General features: G+C 43.1%; 1 protein-coding gene across 1 annotated transcript in view; it reads left to right on the top strand.

Annotated features, from left to right (window-relative positions):
- Window positions 1–22,643, top strand: part of LOC126183542 (myrosinase 1-like) — a 241,559-nt gene that overhangs the window by 124,744 nt on the left and 94,172 nt on the right. Inside the window, exons 5-7 of the mRNA XM_049925612.1 lie at window positions 1,246–1,432; window positions 15,311–15,405; window positions 15,648–15,795. Of these exons, the coding sequence (XP_049781569.1) occupies window positions 1,246–1,432; window positions 15,311–15,405; window positions 15,648–15,795 (430 nt within the window). The remainder of the gene's footprint in view (window positions 1–1,245; window positions 1,433–15,310; window positions 15,406–15,647; window positions 15,796–22,643) is intronic.

Here is a 22,643-nt window from a genome sequence, read left to right as displayed (position 1 = left end):
GCTAACGAGACAGGTACTAACATTTGCCATTTGGTAGGTACTCTGAACTTTATGCTGCCTAGTTTCCTGCTACACACTTCGTAGTATCTAAATCAGTCGTAAATTTTTACTATTTTCTGCAAATCAGTAATCTTTATGTTCAGTGAAATTCCTGAAAAGCGAACTTCCACTGTCATTTGGATAAAAGAATAGGCAAAATTTCTGAAACTGGGGCACTGCGACTTTTAATCCAAAGGCGAAACAACAATTTAAAAAAAAGACACTTACTCCCCCCGCTCACGCGCACGACTGTTTCAATGTTTCATTTTTAAGTTCATCAACTACGCATTGTAGTCTGATCTTCTTTAAGCGAATCATTAATACCAAGCGCGCGCTCAAACATTTACTGCTCCCCTTGAAATAAGCCTTATATTGTAAGATCCTCTGAACTTAGATGACGTTTGACATGTTTCAATCATGGGAGCAATAGTTTTTCGTACGATGAATCTAATTCAAGCACGTCCATCTGGATCTTTAGGTTCCGTTAAACACTGCAGAAGACAAATAGTTACATCTTACGATATGTAAAGCTCGAAGTTACAAGACCATTTTTCTATTTCAAGTGTTATTCATTGCGTTAACAAAAAAAATTATGCTCTTAGATTGAGCAATATTTTTAGAGGTCGCTTATGGTGCAAAGTATTTTCTTAATTAATTTCTTATTTGTTTACTTTTCTTATGGTTTTAGGCTGTTTCAAAAACTTTATGATTCCTTTTGAAGGACGTGGCCTATTACTTCTCCATCTTTATCTTATCCGAATGGAATGTTTCCAAAAGGAAGTAAGGAAAGAAGGTTAGAGTTTCATGTCCCGTCGACAACGATGTCATTAGAGACGGAGCACAAGCTAGGAATAGCGTAGGAACCATCCCTCCATTTGCCTTAAGCGATTCAGGGTAATTTCGGAGAGAGTAAATCTGGTTGGGCGGACGCAAATTTGAACCATCGTCCCCGAATACGTTGTTTCGATGAAATCAAGGTTCCTTTTAAAGGACAGTTCCAATTTCTTCCTCATCCTTCCCTTATCCAAGTCCATATCCCATCCCTAATGTCCTCTTTGTCGATGGGACGTACCCGCCTGTGAATATATCTAACTAGATCTATAAAAGCAAGACACGTTAAACGAAATGTGTCCTTTTATTATACTCCAAAATACTACACCACTAAGAAACTACATGGCACTAATTGGTATGTACATAATCTTACAGGTAAAATGGTGGCTTACGTTTAATGAACCGACCCACGTTGCCAGAGGCTACTTCCAGCCAAATTTCATGGCTCCACAGCTGCTGCTTCACCACTTGGGTGCCGGCTATATGGTCACGGCCAATATCCTCAAGGCACACGCCCTCGTGTATCACATGTACGACAAAGAGTTTCGTCACAGCCAACAAGGTTCGTACTGATTATCTGGTCATCAAACTCAGATACCTTATATCCTTTATGTCCTCAAATTTTATAGAACAACTGTTTAGTCGGCACTAGCACATACATCTACAGATTAATTAGCTGATCATTATTGTTGCTGAGTACTATAAAAGGTATAAACATGACGGTATTGATTTTTGCCTGAGAATTACTATAAAAATAATTTCTAAAGAAACAGCTGCGTTAACCGCTCATTGTGACATTTATGTCATTAAGGTGTGAACAACGATTCTTTGTAGATGCTTCAGTGGTTTGAAGTAACAACACAAATTGAGCTTATGTGAATTCACATAGGCCTATATGTGACGTTCTTTGAAGAACGTGAAGAGTGTTGCTTAAGTCCCGTGAAGAGTGCTGATAATCCCTTTCAACGTGCATGCCTAGCGTACAAAAAAAACTAAAGCGTTCTTAAAACTGCTGCTTGGGGCTCTACTTAAGCTACCCATTCCTTTGAGACAAAATCTACATTGCATTTATGCATATCATTTGCTCCCACAGTTACCTGCCCATTATGGTACAGCACTTTTAAACTAAAATTTACAAGATTCACATTTAATCTGCTTCACAACGTCATGTTAGCGGTTCAGTAATCACACACAAACCAGTCTAGCTCGAGATAACAGCCCTGCAGTGCGACAAAGAAGTGCAGCAATTAATTAGAGTACGACTGGCCAGTTGTTCATCACTCCTGAAGCTCGTCGAGTACATTTGTTATGATGTAAGGTGCGATCAAAAAGTTTCCGTTCTTAGACCGTACAATGCAGTATCGGTATGCCAAAGACACAAAATCGCCGTGAGCACCAGGCTGAAGATACTCGTTTGGCAGAAACCACGTCCTGCTCCGTGAAGAAGTCCGTAACTGCCTGTTGCCCATCCTCGTCCGACGGGAATCGTCGACCCTTCAAGGCCAGGACTGAAGGCGTGATAATCGCACGGGGAGAGATCAGGATTATAGGGCGGGTGCTCGAGTGTCCCCCACTTCTGCTTTACGACATCTGCGATGTGGGGACGTGCGTTATCATGAAGCAGCAGCACTCCCTGGCGCACCACTACACAACGGTGGTTTTCGACGCAAGTGCTGCCCCGTACAGATTCTTTATTTTCCGATGGATATAGACGGGTGTTTGTCCTTCAGTACACAAGACAAAAATAACAACACGATGGTCCTGTTTGGACGCATTTGGCAACAACGTCACCATAGTTCGTGTTTCCGCGTTTACCGCACGTGCGTCGGAAAAAAAAACACTAATCCCCTGTCTACATGTCGGTGCTCATATACTCGAATCGGATTCTCAATACATTGCATATACGCTGCAGCAACCGCCTCAAACGGAAACTTTTTATTTGCCCCTGATATAATCGTGTTAAAATTCTTTTGTTAGTCACTGACTTTTTAATAAGAATAAAGATATTACTGTAGGGTATGTAGAAACATAAACGGAAAGTGACGTTTGGTATCACCAAAGTATTAGTGGTTGGCCTTAAAAGTAAGTTTTCAGAAATCACATTACATCTACAGTCAGCGTCATTAAGTACTACGTTGACAAAAAAAGCAAGGAGGCTGCCCGCATTGCCAAAGGAACATTTATCGAGGCGAATAAAGGTGTGACTGTTTCTCGTTCTTGAATTGTGTTCCCCCGATGTGACAAGTTTCACCAAAATAGATCAACTCGCAAGAGGAGGTGAAGCGCTGCGACACATAAGTTTCAAGTAACATCGAAGCAGTAATCATGGGACACTCTAAAGTAGCTCCTGTGGATGGAGCGCACATTGTCGAAAAAATTCGATGTCAGTAATGATGATCAGGTTTTGTGGGCACACGACAGCAAGGTCTTCAGCTCCCGTGCTACATGTCATGAGACTAGTGAGGAGGAAGATAGTAAAAGTTTTGAAATGAGAACTGCGAATAAAAACGTAAAGAAAGATGTGCAAACTTTCACGCCCCCACTCACACAGGAAACAACGAAAACCTCTTTCTCAAATCTAAAACATAGCAGTTAAAAGAATTAAAAGAAGACAGAAGACATCTGCGGCTGGCTGATCACTAGAATAAAAGTAGACGAGCCAAGCACTCTGAAACACACCCACATCTCCAGTATAAAGCTTAGGACAGAGTCCAGATGTATCAGAAAATATTACAATCTTGACCACACTTGTCTCTTCATCAGATAAAACACAGATCAGATCCCCATCTAAATTCACTTCTGCCCGCTTGTCACAAAAAAAAATGTGGCGTACGCTGACCTGAACGCCACAGGCTCCACAGACAGGATGTTTCTCCTGCTGGAGTAAAAAGCCATCTATTATCGGTCAGTGCGCAATGCGGAGGTAGGTCAGGGCCACCTCATCTCGCCAGAGCGATCAGCATGAGAGTCGCCATGGCCGGATAATTGGCTTCACCAGTCGCAGTTTGTCTGTCACTGACAGCCACACCTCCTCCCATAACCGCATGGATCTGTGACCCACCAGCGAAATGACGGTCTACAACGGTATGGCCTGTGGAGACCTCCTTGGCGGTTTTGTAGGCCTGTTTATTTCCCAGAATTCCCACGTACCCTGCTACCCAGCAGAATGACATATTCTTCCTCCGCCGCTGCAGCAAGTATGGTTGATCGTGTATGAACTGGGCAAGTCTCTCTGCTAGGTACATGTGCTGCAACGATTGGAGAGCACTAAGGGAATCGAAGTAGATAAGAAACTGTTTGTCCTGAAGACGCCGTAGCCGCTCTAATGCCTTCAGGATCTCATGGGACTCTGCAGAAAGTACAACATAGGAATGGCGAAGACGAACCCTGAAGACACGGTCAGGGAATGCGACTGAATAGCTGAGGAAGTCCCCTTGTAAGCCATCTGTGTGCACAACTTTAAAAAAGTAATGCTTAACTCAAATGTTAAAAACCAGAGATTGAAATCTAAAACTGAGAGTGCACTCTGTCTTAAAAATTCGTCAAACCTACATAGTTCCGAGTCTCTATAGGAACAAAGATGGAGATCTATTTCAGTCTTGGTGCAAAATCTTAAAACTAGCCACACCCTTCTGTCGTATTGTGGTAAGTCTAATTCAGGAGGAGGTGGAGCAGATACTACAACACACACAAATTGTTAGTAACTTATTAAAACTTGAACATGGTAAATACAAAACTGTGGAAACAATTAGTTTCCACACAGATGACATGAATCTGATGCTGTCGCTGACACTTAAAACGTTTGGCACTTCACTGCACAGTGAATGTTCCCGTCAGAGTCCAATAGTCTTTAACAGACAATAAATTCAGAAAAACGGTTCTATTCGAACGCAGCTAGATCCGTACTACGAGTGCACTGTCGTCGTAAACGATGATTACAAGTGGTCACTGATTACAGAGTGAGTGCGCTGAGCTGCACTGCGCTCTAAAATAAGTAATTTTGCGGCTGCTGCGTCACAAGGAAACACTTGGGAGTGTGTCTCTGATTCGTTGATGCATTTTGCAGCAACTTTCTTTGCTTGTGGTGTCGTCTTGACGTACCAACTTTTGCATGACTCCTAGTTCTGCGGACGATACTACACCCATCTTTAAAAGACAACCCTTCTCGCGAATCCCATAGGACCTAATTACTTGGTGTCTAGTACGTAAGATCCTTTCATTGGTAGCCGAGCAACTGTATGGTGTGCTGGCGTGTATGGCGTGAACACTGTTTTATAGGCCTGTTGCACCACGGGGAGTCGTCGCCTGATGTGAAGGGACGGCTCACCAGCCTCAACACAAAGGCCCGGTTAGGACTGGTTAGAAATGCCCCCGTGGCCAACCTAAGTCCTTCGTGGGGCACCATCTCCAGTATCTTTAAATAAGATGTTCTGCAGACTCTTACACCGTGTACTCACAATCAAGCCAATATCAGACAAATGCCCTGTAAAACTGGAGCAGACAAGTCGGGTTTGCTCCCCTTGAACTGGGATCTAGTAAGTGCTTTCAGGGAGTGGCTTTTCAGATCCCTAAGTTGTGGCAACCATGTAAGGTTCGAGTCAAATGTGAGGCCCGGAAGCCTCACCGTGTGTTTAAAATTGAGAACAGTGTCGCTCATCTGTGACTCAGGAAAGTTTAAAGCCGGCCGGGAATGGTTAAAGAGAACGCACACAGAATTCTTGGTGGAGAATTTAACACTCCTCTTCTTCACCCAACCCTCTAAGAGTCAGTTGTAACTGACAAGTTGTTGTGGCAAGGCTCGAAGAAGAGCAAAAAAACAGAGAAGTCGTCAACAAAAAAAGAACACTGGCCAGGACATGCAGCAACAGACGTCACACTACTAATTGCTATGAAAAAGACAGTTACACTCACTACTCAAAGGGGTCGGAGAGGTCGCCACAGACTCGATATCTAAAACAGCTGGGTGAGCGGAAGGACTGCATTAAGATAGAAAGCCATCCCCGAAAACCCCATTCACGGAGCTGCCGAAGGATAATACGCCGACAAGTAATATCTTATGCCTTCTCGATGTCAAAAAATATAAGCAGGAGGTGATGTCAGCGCATTAAAGCTTGTTGTACAGCCGCTTCTAGGAGGGCAATGTTATTGAACGTGGAGCGATACCTCCTGAACACACACTGAAGGCGACTGAGGATCTGTCTCGATTATAGGATCCAGATAAAGCGTCGGTTGACCAACCGATCCGCTCCAAGGTCTTTTCCCCACAACTAGTGAAGGCAACACTACGAAAACTACTCGGGTATGTTCGGTCCTACCAAGGATGTCTGTTTTTAAAACTGGCTCTCACCACCAGTTGGGCAATTGACCTGACGTCAAAATAAGATTAAAAAGAGCGAGGACTGCTTTGCTCCGCCAGGTGAGGTGCTGTAACGAACTTTGACGGACTGTATCGTGACCACACGACGCGTTACGAGCTGCAGCTAACGCAGAATCCAGCTTCCACCTGCGGAAGGGACAGTTATATTCTTCATCAGTGATGAACTGAAGTCCCAACTGCCCATCCCAGCGGCCGCACCATAGCGCCAGAAAGCCAGATCCTGACTGGCAGTGGCGGTAATTGTGGCAAAATAGGCCGCCATAGTATAGCCAGTGTCTCTTGGGGTGGTCTGGAGACTTCCATTCCCCATTACAGTACCTACTGGGCATCTCCCAAATCTCCCATAAATCCTCCAGATCGCCTTCCATACAACTGTACTTCTATTGAAACCGTTTATGATGGTCAAGAACTGTTGCCAAGATCTACTCTCGCTCTCCCTAACAATGTGACGACATTTCACCCTAGCTATCCATAAGGCTGAGAGGTTCTCTCCAGTTGGGTGGCACCTGAACTTAACGCAGAGCTGTCCACCTGGAATTGGCTGCAGAGCGGCATTCATCGCTGCACAAAGGGACAAGTTGCTTTTTCAGATGGCCTGAAGTCTGCAAGATGAATTTTCAGCAGCATGGTGGATCATTTGGATAACATGATCCACCCATTCATGGACGCTGTCAAGGTGTTCAAATACAGCAAGCTGGCTATAAAGCATCCAATCTGTCTTTCAAATCATCCATCTTGGCGGTTGTCTTTTGGTCAGCACTCTGTCTGGCAGGTGAATCCAGATTGGGAAGTGGTCTCCTGAGTGCAAGTCATAAATCGGTGTGTGCAAGGGCTGGGGAGCATACAGCAGTGAACAACCCTGTTACAGTGCCGAAGTGTGTGTTCTGCCCCCCCCCCCCCGTTCTACAAACACGCACATGAGCACATGAGGATATGAGAAGTATCTCGAATACTTAAACCCTGGAGCAGGTGATTACAGAGCCCCAAAGCACATTACATGCACTAAAATCACCATACACAATGAAAGGGTGGGGGAGATGAGTAAAGAGGTCACGGAGAGCCTCTCTCTCTAGAACCTCATTTAGCGGTAGGTAGAGCGAATGTATTCTCAACTGATGACGCACATGTAACGATACGATAACTGCTTGCAGTTTGGTTGTGTGGGAGAGAAGCAAGGAGTGATAGGCGGATAGGCGTTGTTTACGAAAGTAGCCACTCCTCCTTTAGCTCTCTCTCAACTAAGATCATCCTTTTTGTGGAGAATCTAGCCACGCAGCTCAGAGCGTAAGACAATATGGGATGTGTCTCTTGATACAGAGACACATTCGTCCACCCTGAGTTAAGAGACGTTGTTCCCCACATATACTCTGAAACCATTCAAGTTCCACTAAAGTATGGAAGCCATCTTAATGGTAATCTGTTCCTTTGTCTTTCTCCCTGTCGTGCCTCAGTGGTGGCGAGACTGCATTGAGGGGGGGGGGGGGGGGGACCTTGAGGGATTCACTGGTTCCCTGAGAGAAACGTCGACATCAATACTATCCAAAGTATGCTCATCACCCAATCCATCAGACACGACCGAGGTCGCATTGTCTGATGGCTTTAGACCTGAAGGTTTCGGCTTGATGGTTTTCATCGACACCTTGGATTTTGGGGTCTGTTATACTTCCTGACATTAGGTTCTGTAGCCACCATCATTGCTATGGTGGGTAGGCTTGGTTGTTGGTCTAGCGACACAGACTTGCAGCTGCATTTACAGGTGCTGGTGGAGGTGCCCTGATCGGCTGTCAACGTCTGGGTGCCATCGCTAGTTTTCTGCACAGGCCACTTCAGCGATGAGGCAAACGACTGCACAAAAGTGGAGGGCTGTGAAATCTTAAACTTCTTTTCCCCGTCAGAGTATGAGAGATATTTTGTCACTTTAATATCCTGGATTTCCTTCTCTTCTGGGAAGGCAGGATATTCTTTGCTCCTGACGGGATTTGCCTTGGAGCATTGTCACACGTGGGTACAGCAGAAGATTGAGTACCAGATTCGTGTGCAGTAGAGTCGCATCTTCTATACATAGCCTGACTGTTACACCCCATGATGGTATGACTAAAGCTTCGACACCTAAAGCATCACGTCGGATTAGATACAAGGACCTAACTTTAAGGCAGAGAACGTCGGTCGGAATATATTCAGGCAACTTCGATAAATTGAATGTCAGAATAAAAGATGTTAACTTCTGGAGTTCATCATCAGTGCTTTATATGACAATCTGAACTTCAGTGGCCCTCGTACTTTCCCATCCTTCTGCAGTTCTTTGGTGTACATATCCACAATGTCTTGACTTATCAAAACTCCTATACGACAATTGAGCCCAGTCTGCACCTCACATTTTATAGGATATTCTCTAAATAGTTTGCCATTTTGTAACTTGTTTGCTTGGTTGGCTGGAGTGCCTCGATCAAGAGCGTACTATTTCAAAGCCTCTTGTCAGATTTAAAGTGATCTGCAAGTCCCTGTTGCAACAGTCAGGTTACTATTCCATCACTATCCGGGGCGTCTTCACACACGTCTTCGGCCTGAAATCTCGTTGAATGGAGTAGAGCTGTCTTCAGTGATGAGTCCCGCCTCGAATTGAGCCAGAATTACTAGCGAAGACGTGTCTGGAGACCCCCCTGGACAATCTGAATGTCGCTCAATACCTGCGGAATCGATCTATTGCAGTTCTGAATGCCATCACTTGTATATTCATATAGCTATACTTGTTTCGTGACACCATACAAAAAGCAAAGCTGCGGAGGACGGAGAAAATAACACGGACACTTTGATAAAAACACCTAGTTTCCTGCATTTGTTTCCTGTCATATCTGCAGTGACAGGATGTTGCGTTTCTTAGTACGCATTACGCTATCTCTCAAAGTGTTCTGAGCCTTCATTACGTCTGTAATCGTTATCGTTTCGTGCTGGTTAACCTACATGTTGGAGATTTTGGACTCCCGCGGAGGAAAAGTTGTTGGTGGGAGTTTCTTTTCTGCATCTGTGACACCAGTCGCATTTCTGCTGTGGCTGTCTGGAACTATTATATCTGTAATGGTAGCTTGCAAAATATACGGGGAAAATATTAAGATAAATACACTCCTGAAAATGGAATAAAGAACACATTGACACCGGTGTGTCAGACCCACCATACTTGCTCCGGTCACTGCGAGAGGGCTGTACAAGCAATGATCACACGCACGGCACAGCGGACACACCTGGAACCGCGGTGTTGGCCGTCGAATGGCGCTAGCTGCGCAGCATTTGTGCACCGCCGCCGTCAGTGTCAGCCAGTTTGCCGTAGCATACGGAGCTCCATCGCAGTCTTTAACACTGGTAGCATGCCGCGACAGCGTGGACGTGAACCGTATGTGCAGTTGACGGACTTTGAGCGAGGGCGTATAGTGGGCATGCGGGAGGCCGGGTGGACGTACCGCCGAATTGCTCAACACGTGGGGCGTGAGGTCTCCACAGTACATCGATGTTGTCGCCAGTGGTCGGCGGAAGGTGCACGTGCCCGTCGACCTGGGACCGGACCGCAGCGACGCACGGATGCACGCCAAGACCGTAGGATCCTACGCAGTGCCGTAGGGGACCGCACCGCCACTTCCCAGCAAATTAGGGACACTGTTGCTCCTGGGGTATCGGCGAGGACCATTCGCAACCGTCTCCATGAAGCTGGGCTACGGTCCCGCACACCGTTAGGCCGTCTTCCGCTCACGCCCCAACATCGTGCAGCCCGCCTCCAGTGGTGTCGCGACAGGCGTGAATGGAGGGACGAATGGAGACGTGTCGTCTTCAGCGATGAGAGTCGCTTCTGCCTTGGTGCCAATGATGGTCGTATGCGTGTTTGGCGCCGTGCAGGTGAGCGCCACAATCAGGACTGCATACGACCGAGGCACACAGGGCCAACACCCGGCATCATGGTGTGGGGAGCGATCTCCTACACTGGCCGTACACCACTGGTGATCGTCGAGGGGACACTGAATAGTGCACGGTACATCCAAACCGTCATCGAACCCATCGTTCTACCATTCCTAGACCGGCAAGGGAACTTGCTGTTCCAACAGGACAATGCACGTCCGCATGTATCCCGTGCCACCCAACGTGCTCTAGAAGGTGTAAGTCAACTACCCTGGCCAGCAAGATCTCCGGATCTGTCCCCCATTGAGCATGTTTGGGACTGGATGAAGCGTCGTCTCACGCGGTCTGCACGTCCAGCACGAACGCTGGTCCAACTGAGGCGCCAGGTGGAAATGGCATGGCAAGCCGTTCCACAGGACTACATCCAGCATCTCTACGATCGTCTCCATGGGAGAATAGCAGCCTGCATTGCTGCGAAAGGTGGATATACACTGTACTAGTGCCGACATTGTGCATGCTCTGTTGCCTGTGTCTATGTGCCTGTGGTTCTGTCAGTGTGATCATGTGATGTATCTGACCCCAGGAATGTGTCAATAAAGTTTCCCCTTCCTGGGACAATGAATTCACGGTGTTCTTATTTCAATTTCCAGGAGTGTACAATAACGGAAATACAATTAAACTTACTCATAGAACCAAGAGAACATTAAAGAGAGTTTTGACCTTCAGCAGCAATACGTAGATCACGGATTGATAGGATTAATATGCAACTAGAGAAGGCTCTGCCGATCAAAACAGTGAGTCTGCAAATACCTAAATATAGTTTATGTTAAAGGAAGCCTACATCTACATGGTTACTCTGCAATTCACACTTAAGTGCCTGGCAGAGGGTTCATCGAACCATTTTCATACTACTTCTCTACCATTCCACTCTCGAAAAGCGCGTGGGAAAAAGGAACACCTAAATATTTCCGTTCGAACTCTGATCTCTCCTATTTTATTATGATGATCATTTCTCCCTACGTAGGTGGGTGTCAACAAAATATTTTCGCATTCGGAAGAGAAAGTTGGTGATTGAAATTTCTTAAATAGATCTCGCCGCAAAGAAAACCGCCTTTGTTTCAGTGACTGCCACCCCAACTCGCATATCATATCAGTGACACTCTTGCCCCTATTGCGCGATAACACGAAACGAGCTGTCCTTGGTTGCACTTTTTCGATGTCCTCCGTCAATCCTACCAGGTTAGGATCCCACACTGCGCAGCAATATTCCAGCACATGACGGACAAGTGTCACAAGTCGCAAAGGAGCAAAATGGTTGAATACCGCGTTCAAGACGCCCGGGTTTAGTGGGTTTGTCGCAACTTCTAAGTGTTTTGACAACAAAGCGTAGTGTTTATTTCGCCTTCCCCACAATATTATCTATGTGGTCTTTCCAATTTAAGTTGCTCGTAATTGTAATTACTAGGTATTGAGTCGAACTGACAGCCCTTAGATTTGTGTGATTTATCGTATACCCAAAATTTATATGATTTCCTTTAGTACCCATGTGGATGATCTCTCACTTTTGTTTGTTTAGTGCCAGTTGCCATTTCTCGCATCAATTTTGAGGGAAACTATTTATGGTACGTTCTCGACGTCAGAGTGACGGTGAATGAGGATCTGCGAGCAAGAATCAGATCCACCTGGATGCGTTTCAGAGACGTCATTGGTGTTCGCTGAGGTAATTAGGTGTATATCCACCTAAAATAAAAGATATATCGCACAATGGTGAGGCTAGTTGAAATATATAGTACAGAATGTTAGCCAACGTATGTAAGTCCTGAGTGTACTCACTGCATGTCATGGAAATGCAAATACTGAGGAGATCATTAGACATTTATCTGCGCGGCCACACCAGGGATACAACGATCCGGCAACTATGTGAAGTGACTTCAATCAGTGATAAGAGCAAGAATGGAGAATTCCCTATTATGGTCACATCATACGGGCTCTATCTACTCCAGTCACCAGTACAACCTTTCATATGACTGTCGAAGGCCAGAGACGACGCGGAGGACCTAAACTGCGGTGGCTAGACACTATCAACACAGATTTAAGATAAAGAAAACTAAGTTACTAAGTCTACAGGGAGCGTTAGACCGTAAGAAGTGGGGTGTATTGACCCAAAAAGCGAACCCTGTTCCAACGAGACGGCGCTCAGGAGGAAGGAGGAGAAGAAGACAAAGAAGAAGAAGAAGAAGATGATGATGATGATGATGATGAAGACAAAGAATAAGATTTATGGTAGGCCTGATAGTTTGATATTTCAGATAAACCATGTGAATGCAAGAGGAAGAGGCTTCTTCCACTGAAACGTACAATGAGTTTTAAAGAGCCCAATATCGGCACTTGGTGTAATGACTGGCAGCTGCCCTTCAACACAAACAACCGTAACGTATTTTGCGTTAACCTGTTATATGATTACACGAACGTAGAACAATAGCCGGAAGCAATCGCATCTATTAAACACCTGGGAGTATGTATAATTACCAAACAAGGCGATTCGCAGGAAAGGCAAATGCCAAGCTGACAACATTTACTGGAAACAACCAGTAGGACCAGATAGCAGTGATAGATAAAACAGAGTAGATCCAAACAATGACAGCACGTTTCGACACAGTTTCGTTTAGTAAACAGCGTCATCGATATGCTCACCCAACATCAGTGGAAAACGCTACAGGAGAGGCGTTGTGCATCTCGACGCGGTTTTTCTGTTAAAATTCCAAGAACGTACGTACATAGAAAAGACTACCAATATATTTCTTCCTCCTATGTATGTTTCACGAAAAGCCCATGAAATCAAAATAAGAGAGATTATTGATTCAGGTGCAGTCCAAAACGTTTCGAGAATGGATTAATAAGAAACAGAGAAAAGTTAAGACGGTAGTTTTAATTCATCACGTGTTCTTCATACAATGCACAGAATGTTCCTACCACTGTGCGAAACTGTTAGTAAAGACTCTCTGCGGGACGTTGTTCAACTAGCACATCGCATTGGCTTGAATGTGTTTATCGTAAAGGCGTTGACATTTCATGTGAATTTATGCACATTTTCGTTTTGTTGTAGGTTGTATCAATAACACCAAGTCTCGTCACCCGCGATGATATTTTCCGGTAAAAAATTGTCCGCCTTTTGCATTTCAGTCAAGCCACGATAGGAATCCAGGCGTCGTGGTTTTCATTCGGGAATCAAATTATAGGGGACGAACTTTGCACACATTTTTCTCTTCTTTTAATCATTAAGGAGAATGTCTTGAACAGTGCATTTAACCATTTTGCTCGTTTGCAACTTGTGACACAACTATGCTCACATATTACGGCCACACGTCCACTACTCAATATCGCCTGCTCACAGCTTAGTGATCGAATGCGCATCTGTTGTTTAAAGTCGTTAGTTCAAGTTGCCACAGTTGATGCTGCGCTGACGTCTCGGGACTTTTTGGACGGATAGTTAAGGTAAACATATGAATAAAATAACACGTCTCCAATTGACGGATTCCAGTGTTCTTTACCGAGCGAGGTGACGCAGTGGGTAACACACTGGACTCGCATTCGGGAGGACGACAGTTCAATCCAGCGTCCGGCCATCCTGATTTAGGTTTTCCATGATTTCCCTAAATCGTTCCAGCCAAATGCCAGGATGGTTCCTTTGAAAGGGCACGGCCGATTTTCCTTCTCCGTCCTTCCCTAATTCGATGAGACCGATGACCTCGCAGTTTGGTTTCTTACCCCAAACAATCCACCCAGTGTTATTGCACTTTGCGATAGAAACACAGTTGAGGCCCTTTACTATCTTGCAGTATTTCGCAAGGCAAGTAGATCATCTCCTTGCGAGACATAGTGCATATTCCAACTATACCATTACGAATAAATTCGGATAAATTCTCAAATGATTCCGGTTGTTATGATCTTAAAAATGTCCCTATTCTATATTAGATGAGGGTTGATACTATCTTTTTCAACGCTCATACACGTCAATGAGTTATGTAGCTACATTTACTGTCATCTTTTTGTCGACCCCCACTCCAAATTACCACTTCAGAGTAAAACACATTCCACTCCGTTCTAACTGCATCATTCTAAGCTCCACGAGATGTTCACATTTTATATTGGCTTTCATGGTAGACAAATTTGGCGTGCGAGTCACGGTATAAAATCGCCAAAGACAGCCATCTGCCACGATATTTAAATATCCGCGTATGCAACAACAAATATAATGCTGGGACGTACGTCGACATTCATAGGAGCGGAAACCAAACTATGAATCCTAATGATCGTTCGTAGATACCGATTCTCTCTCGCATGATCAATCACATCAGCCTAATATGATGTAATCTGTTAAAAGCTTCACTTTTGCCGGTTGGTAATCGCTGCTGCATTTATGACTTCCCAGATACAACTTTTGGTGCAGCAACAATATAAAATTTTGAAATAGTGGGTGATTCATACAAAACAGCAAACAGTGGCAGTTCCTACCCAAAGTATCCTCTTCTTACAATGTACTTGTAGTATCCAACAATACCCATAATGTGCTAGATAAAGCAATCATTAAAAGTTGCATGTAAGACGTAGAAGCAATTTCTCTAGCTTGACATAAACGTAAGAAAATAACTGTCATGAAGTATTCAATCAATTTTGAAACGAATATCCTGTAACCAATGACACCTGCAGCAAATGAGAAACTGTATCCGTGTTTTTCTGATGTACTTCCAGATTAAAGCTTACGGTTAAGAACACTGCATTTTCATCTGGAAATTTAAACAGTACCATGCCCTCTGTTCTAGCACTTTCGCTTTAAGGGCTATAAAAGCAGAGAATGTAAATCTGAAAATAAGGAAAGGTAGTGACTATTCTTTCAGCAATAAATAAAAATATTTGAGATGGTAACGGTACGTATAATTTCTCCACTCAATAAAGAAGACTCTGACTTTTTATCTTGGCCATTATATTGTGCAAATAAATATTATTATGAGTCCTAAGCTGTCTTTCTTGTTAAGTACCTGTGTTAGTGCATGTGCCGATGTGAGAAACGAAGAGAGATAGAGAGAGAGAGAGATAGAGAGACAGAATGCACACATTTACTGAAAATTGAACATAAATTCCTTTATCTACAGAGCAGGATGATCTTTACGTTTACAGGTAAAATCAGTCTAACACTGCACAGCTTCTGGTACGAGCCTATGTCCGACAGTGAAGAGGACATAAAGGCGGCCAACACTGCCATTAACTTTGACGTAAGTAGGTTCATAGAATGTTTAAAAAGTAGACGTGGTCTTATGATTAGACGTAACATGAACGCCTGAGGTGACCTGAGCATATATTTCATTGTGAATTTATTCCTTGCTTTGCAATAAGTAAAGATCCTTTAATGGTTTTTGATGTACACAAAATTAAGTCAACACGATGCTTACATGAACTTTATGTAGCATGTACTATCTGTAGTTAAAATATTTACTTGTAAATCTCTTCATTTCAGTTTGGAATCTTTGCTCATCCAATTCTAGGAAAAGATGGAGATTTTCCAGCAGTTGTCAAGGAAAGGGTCGAAGTTGTAAGCAAAGAAATGGGCCTCAAAAGATCATTATTGCCCCCGCTGGATAAGGAGTGGATCGCTCGAATTAAAGGTATTAATAAGCGTCCTCTATTTCTTGAATGATACCTTAGACTTCCTCCAGATACCTACCTTATAGTACACCACAATGCATAACTTTGCAAAAAGTGTAGTTTATTTTCTTTACTTCTTTCCCTATACAAGTTCATAGCGACGTAAAATACTTCTTTCATTTCCGACAACCATTAAACTTCTCTCGATATTAAATCTAAGAATTGAATTTGTGGTGGCTGAATATCTAAAATCGGAAATAATTTGTACTGTCAAAGCCGACAAAAGATACTTATAATCTGACGGCTCGAGATTCTCGTATCTCCAAATCTATGTAACTACATTCTACGATTATTGACTTACCATAACTGTGGTAAGTGTGATAAAATGTGATATTTACAGAGTGTTGTTATATCCCACAATGGCATGCTAGGTGAAGTGCAGGACAAAAAATTTTGGGGATTGTCACTGCAGAAAAAACCACATCGAAATCGCACTTTCTTTGCCACTTGCAGAAGCTAAACATAGAAGAAGTAAGACACTGATTTCCTGAGTACAATGTTCGCATTTTAGAATCAAGTTTGTAATCTATCAACCGTATAGAAATTAATATAAGAGTGTACATTCAAAAAAGCCTCCAAAGTAGTTCACCCCATTTTTCTATAGTGAAAATGACAAATTTAAAGTAGCTTGATATCAAAAGCTACACTATTTCTCCTAATGAAAAATGGCAGGAAATTGAAATCTCTGGAAAATTCAAATTATCCTCAATAACCCAGGACGACCGAGAGTTCTATTTTTCCCCGTGAATCCCCTACCCCCAGCACCCTCACTCCTGAACAACTCCACCATACCATTTAGAATCCGACACAAATGCACTACATCATTTTCAGCATCAGACAAATACCGGAACACTACACGGCTGGCTTACAGCCCATGGTTCGTAAGTTCAAATCCTGCAAAGTTAATTTTAACAATGCACTATTTTATATTAATTTACACAAACTTTCTTAGTGGTAAATGACAAAAGTATGACACCAAACGTTATTTTCCCACCACAGTACCAAGTACAAGAGACAACAATATCACTAATTTTACTATTTTGTTTGGGAATTTCGCAATGTTTAAGTAACCAGTGCGGGATACAAAAGTGTGACGCGAATTCAAGGATTCAGTACATAATTAATTTGTATCACTGGTAAGTCTTCTAAGGTTGGCGAATGTGACTTTCTTTCTTGTTCTTTTAAGCCGGCTTCAGGACCTGTGTTGGCCCTTGTAGAATTTACTGAACTCTTGTGAGTCATTTTCGTGTTACATCGTCATCCCCTACCACTATATTTTAACAACTCTACAAATATATGACAACCGATGTGATATAATAAGAGCCACTTAATAATTATGACTTATAAATGACCACTGTATAACCCTTTACATGAAATAATTCATCTCTCATCTGAAAAACAATTAGGGGCCAACTTACCCTATGTTTAGTGATACACAGTCAGTGAAGTCATGCGCGCAAAGTTAAATCATGAACATCCTATGGAGAAGGAGCAGTGGTTACTTGTTTCATGATACTAACCACTAAATGCATAATTTATCTTTGACCGGCAGGTATGCTGAAGTAAGCCTCAGAAATAGGAGCCCTTGCACAGTGTGTATCCGGAGAATCCTACTATTGAGAAATTGTGAATGTTCAGTATGAAATATTTGTTCCTGTTGGGGGACCTTCATAACAAATCATTAGACAAGTGCACTGGCGTTATGTACGTGCTACATCTTTTACACCTTGCCTTCACCCAATATTCTTTTACGTCACATACCAACCGTTCTTATTTTCACCATGTCAGAGAGAGCAAGATTATTCCGACGAAGAAATTATCAACAAAATATTGTTCCTTCAGTTCATAATACTTCAGACGGGTACCCTTTACTAGCGATAGTACAAGGGAATTTGCTGTTATGGGCGAACGGAAAATCTTGGTTCAGCGATTGAGACTGAGTTGGTAAGTTCTGAAATAAGGAATTAGCTCCATACCTTAAGCAGCGTAGAATAATTGTTTACAAACGAAAGCAGTTTGTGGTGACAAAACTTTTCGGTAATCCAGAACAGTTATAGAAACTGTGGTTTTAACAAGAAGATACGCGTAGGATTTTAGGACATCTACCTTCTTTCTTTGTAATTTTTGAGTAGTAATAAATATTTCTCTTAACACAATGGCAACAGAAACAACTACAGTACAAATGTAGTCGTCATTACACAGGATGAATCACTTAAAACTTACATAGCCAATGTTGCAGAAATGGAAAGTGCAACTGATGTGTGGTTTTCACATAATGGATTGGTAGTCATGGACTCGTATAGTTAGCCAATCAACAGACTGTAATACTACTTATGAAGTGTATTTTTTTGGCAAACATACAATTTTTTAAATGGAACGATGCCTATTGACATTAAAAAACTAAAACTGGGGTAAATTAGTATGTCAGTGGTGGTTGTTGCAGGATTCTGGTACGAGTCGATTAAGAGACATCGTATTTTGAAAAGTTCCCACACCGTCACTTGCCATTCGACCTGCGTAGTTGCTAGGTACGTCGTTGTTATGTTGGCTTACATTGCGACTCGCTAATCAGTTAGTACGTGGCAGCCCAAGCAGTAGGTCGTGTGTAGACGATGGCATTTACCATGCAGAAAAAGCCGACATGCTGATGGTTTATAGAGAATGTACGGAGAATGCAGGTCGTTCTTGTACGGCATATGCCGCAAGATATCCCAGTAGACGTCAACCATCTCGGCTGCGTTTTATCAACCTCTTCACCCAGTTACGTGAAAGTGGTAGTGTAACACCTATACAACGTAATAGAAGGAGACAAGTGACGACAGAATGAGAGGGGGGGGGGGGGGGGGGAAATTGCAGTTGTTCCGCCCGTTGACTCCCACCTAATCACACGAGGAAGTGGCACGAGTCAGGCAAGTGTCCTATGCGCTCTTCGTCGACATAGGTTCCATCCCTAGCAGATATCTCTCCGTCAAGAGCTACATGGAAATGATTATGAGAATCGTATTAACATCTGTACAAAGGGCGTTCAAAAACTTTTGCACAGTCGTCTCTAATTTTTTTATTTTTACAGGTGGAGAATGAATTTTTTTGTGAACATACTTGGAACATTTAGCTACACATTGAGCCTATTCAGTGTAGCCTCCATCAGCTGTGACGCATCTGGCCCAACGTTCTTTCCATGATGTATATGCACTTTGGTAAAATTTTGGGGATTCACTTTTACACTACCGTTTGACACAGGAGATAAGGTCTTTCTCACTATCAAATGTTTTATCACGCAGGTGGGCCTTCTGGCTACTAAAGAGGTAAAAATCATACGGAGCTGTAGGGAGGATGAGGAATAATTTTCCAACCCATTTTCCTGATTCTCTCCTGCGTCATAAGGGCCGTATGGGGTTTGGCATTGTCATGGTGTAGTCTGAAGAGTTTACCCTGAAGCTGTGATCTGTGGCTCTTGATGGCACGTCGCAGCTTGTCCAATGACAAACAGTAACGGCCCCGGTTAATTGCGGAGCCAGGTTCCAAAAAGTCAATGAAAATGACACCACACTGATCCCAGAAGAAGGAGGCCATCACCTTTCGGCCTGATGTTCGTGAAAGTCTTGGTTTCTTCTTCCGAGGGAAACCCAGATGACGCCACTCCATGGACTGGGTTTCGCTGTCAGGTTCGGACAAAAACAACCATGTTTTATCCTAGGTGACGACGCCGTCAAAACACTGTTTCCACTCTTCAGTGCCGGCCGAAGTGGCCATGCGGTTCTAGGCGCTGCAGTCTGGAACCGCGAGACCGCTACGGTCGCAGGTTCGAATCCTGCCTCGGGCATGGATGTGTGTGATGTCCTTAGGTTAGTTAAGTTTAAGTAGTTCTAAGTTCTAGGGGACTAATGACCTGAGAAGTTGAGTCCCATAGTGCTCAGAGCCATTTGAACCATTTTGAACCACTCTTCAGTAAAGGTCTTCATGAGACCCTCGCACACATTCTTCCCCATCGTTTTCATTATCTTGTCAATAATCTAGGCAACCAACGTGCACAGATTTTTCTGTACCCTAGTGACTGTACCAGTGATACCACACTACCCAATGACAAACGATTCATTTCAGCAAGCTGTCTTGTCGTCACACATCTATCATTTTGGATGATTTGATCAATGGTCTCCTTATTCGTACCAATCACTGCCGTCGATGGTGTGCCACATCGTGGATTGACCACCTCTGCAACCACCGCCTGGATACTGCTGCGATCCAGTGTGTCCTCCCCATAAACAGGGAACAACTTCCTGTGAATCGATGTGGCAGAGTCATCACCGGTCTTGAAGACGAATTCCATCAACGACTGTTGTCGCAACCTGATATCTACTTCACGGTCCATTATGGCTCACCTGTAAACAAAAGAAAATACTTTTATATGCCAACTTATAGCTAAATGTTCCAAGTATGTTTACAAAAAATTTCATTCTCCTCCTGCAAAAAATAAAAACATTAGAGACGACCGTCCAAAACCTTTTGTGAAATATCAGCGTCCATGGAGTGTAAACGTGTAGTGTGGGATAGTGATCAGCCAATAGGCCAGTTTTTCATAGACGGAAAACAGAGTGCGCACAAGTATCGTAGCCTCCCGACAGACCATCTTCCACAGATCCTCTGTAGACTAGGAGGAACCTGTGGTAACAACATGATGAATGTCCAAACAATGGTGCACGAAGTGCTACAGCATGTTTCCACGAATTGTTTGAAAATAGTTGGATTGGACGGTGAGAACCTGTACCTTGGCCGGACCGTTCCCTGGATTTGACGCCTGTAGAGTTTTTACTACAGGGGAAGCTGAAAGACGCTGTCTACTAGGACATATCAACTACACCAAATGATATGCAACGACGTATTACTGCAGCCTGCTCAGTCATCTCCGCTGAAATGCTAGCACGTGTGCAGCAGTCGTTCTGCATCAGACTGGATGCGTGCATTGCCGCTGCTGGTGGTTATCTTGAACACAAGATGATCAGTTATCTCGTTGCTGGTCAGAATCCACAATACTATTGTATGCATTTGTGTTGTTCTTCAGTGTGTGCTACCACAGGTATTGTACCGGTATCCGTGTGGGAACTTTTCAAAATACGCACGACTCGCGCTAGAATCCTGCAGCAAACACCACTGACATCCTAACTTACGCTACTTTACACTGTTAATATCAGTTGGCACCGTTCCATTTAAAAAAGTGTATTTATGAACAAAAAAATACAATAAGTATTTTTACAATCTGTCGATTGGCTGACAATACGATCCCGTGTCTACCAATGCATTCTGTGAAAACCGCACAGCAATAGCACTTTCCATTTCTGTAATATTAGCAATGAAAATTGTAGGTGATTCACCCTGTGTATTATTATAACAATAACGGTGAGGTCAGGAAACAACCGAGATTCTCCCAAGAGCTACGAAGCGAGCTGAAGCAATGCCTGATACACAAAACCCAGCTGACATCCGACCCCACACCTAATATCTGCAACAATTTTTTGCGTTTTGAACAGTACAACAGCATTTTTTCTGCTAATTTTAAAACTAGCTCTCAACTTCTGAAAAATTGTACTTTTCGTGTAGCTCATAATATGGCTTTTATTCACCTTCCATTGTATTACGTGCTTTTGTTAACACATTCACATGAATTTCAAACTAAAATACAGAGTGGGTTATCATTTTAAACTTCGACACTAAACAGCTTGATCCCACATTAACATCTTCTTTTCTAACATACACTGACAGCACGAGGACGCGCTGTAAACAAAAGATATAGAATGTTTACGTCGGAAAAGCAAGTATATAATGCAGTAAGCAGCAGAAACTGATTAAACACGTATGAGAGATTTTAGCAAAATATTACCAGTCTAATCTGACATAATCTATAAATAATACATAAGTACATGCGTCGTTTTAAACAGAACGACATTGTGTATAAGTGGTATTGTCAGATGAGCGCACTTATTTCCACCTTGTAGCTTCTGATTATGTGTAGGAATTCCAATAAAATTAGTTGATATTCAAAATAACTTACATGAAGTACAACTTCACTATAGTAGGTCTTATCATTAGTATATGAGACATATAGATTTTTGTAAGAAAAAGTAACATGCCTATTTGTGTTAGAATGCAGGGTTCTGTTTTTGTCATGTAAGGAAGAACCTTCTGGAAGTTTAATAGAAAATCATTATTGGCAAGGCCCCTCTCTTTGTTGACACTGTTGTATGATAATGTGCTTTTATTTGTAAATGTTCTTTATGTCATCTATCATATTCATAATATCACCCTTATCTCCATAGTGAAAGACCTGCTGGTTATTTTTAAAGTATTTCACAGTGTGTATCACTTCGGCAATGTGATCGTAACCTGCTTAGTACCACAGTAAAATATCAGTGACAAATCATGTACATTTGTCTGGTTTTCAGTGGATTATTTTCATGTAATTACCGTGTTCACAGAGGTAAAAAAAACATAGGATATCGATATGCACATATACAGTTGGCGACAGTACCGCGTACACAAAGTAAAAAAGGGCAGTGCATTGGCGGAGCTGTCATTGTATTCAGGTGATTCATGTGAAAAGGTTTCCGAAGTGATTATGGCCGCGCGACCTGAGTTAACAGACATTGAACGCGGAATGGTAGTTGGATCTAAACGCATGGGAGATTTCATTTCGGAAATCGTTAGGAATTTCAGTATTCAGAGAGCCACACTGTCAAGAAAGGGCCGAGAATTGTAAATTTCAGGCATTACCTTTCACCACCGACGAAGCAGTGGCCAACAGCCTTCACTTAAC

The sequence above is a fragment of the Schistocerca cancellata genome, chromosome 4, assembly GCF_023864275.1.
Source record: "Schistocerca cancellata isolate TAMUIC-IGC-003103 chromosome 4, iqSchCanc2.1, whole genome shotgun sequence".
NCBI lineage: Eukaryota > Metazoa > Arthropoda > Insecta > Orthoptera > Acrididae > Schistocerca > Schistocerca cancellata.
Note: the sequence above shows the minus strand (reverse complement) of the source record. Positions and strands in the feature narration are given on the sequence as shown.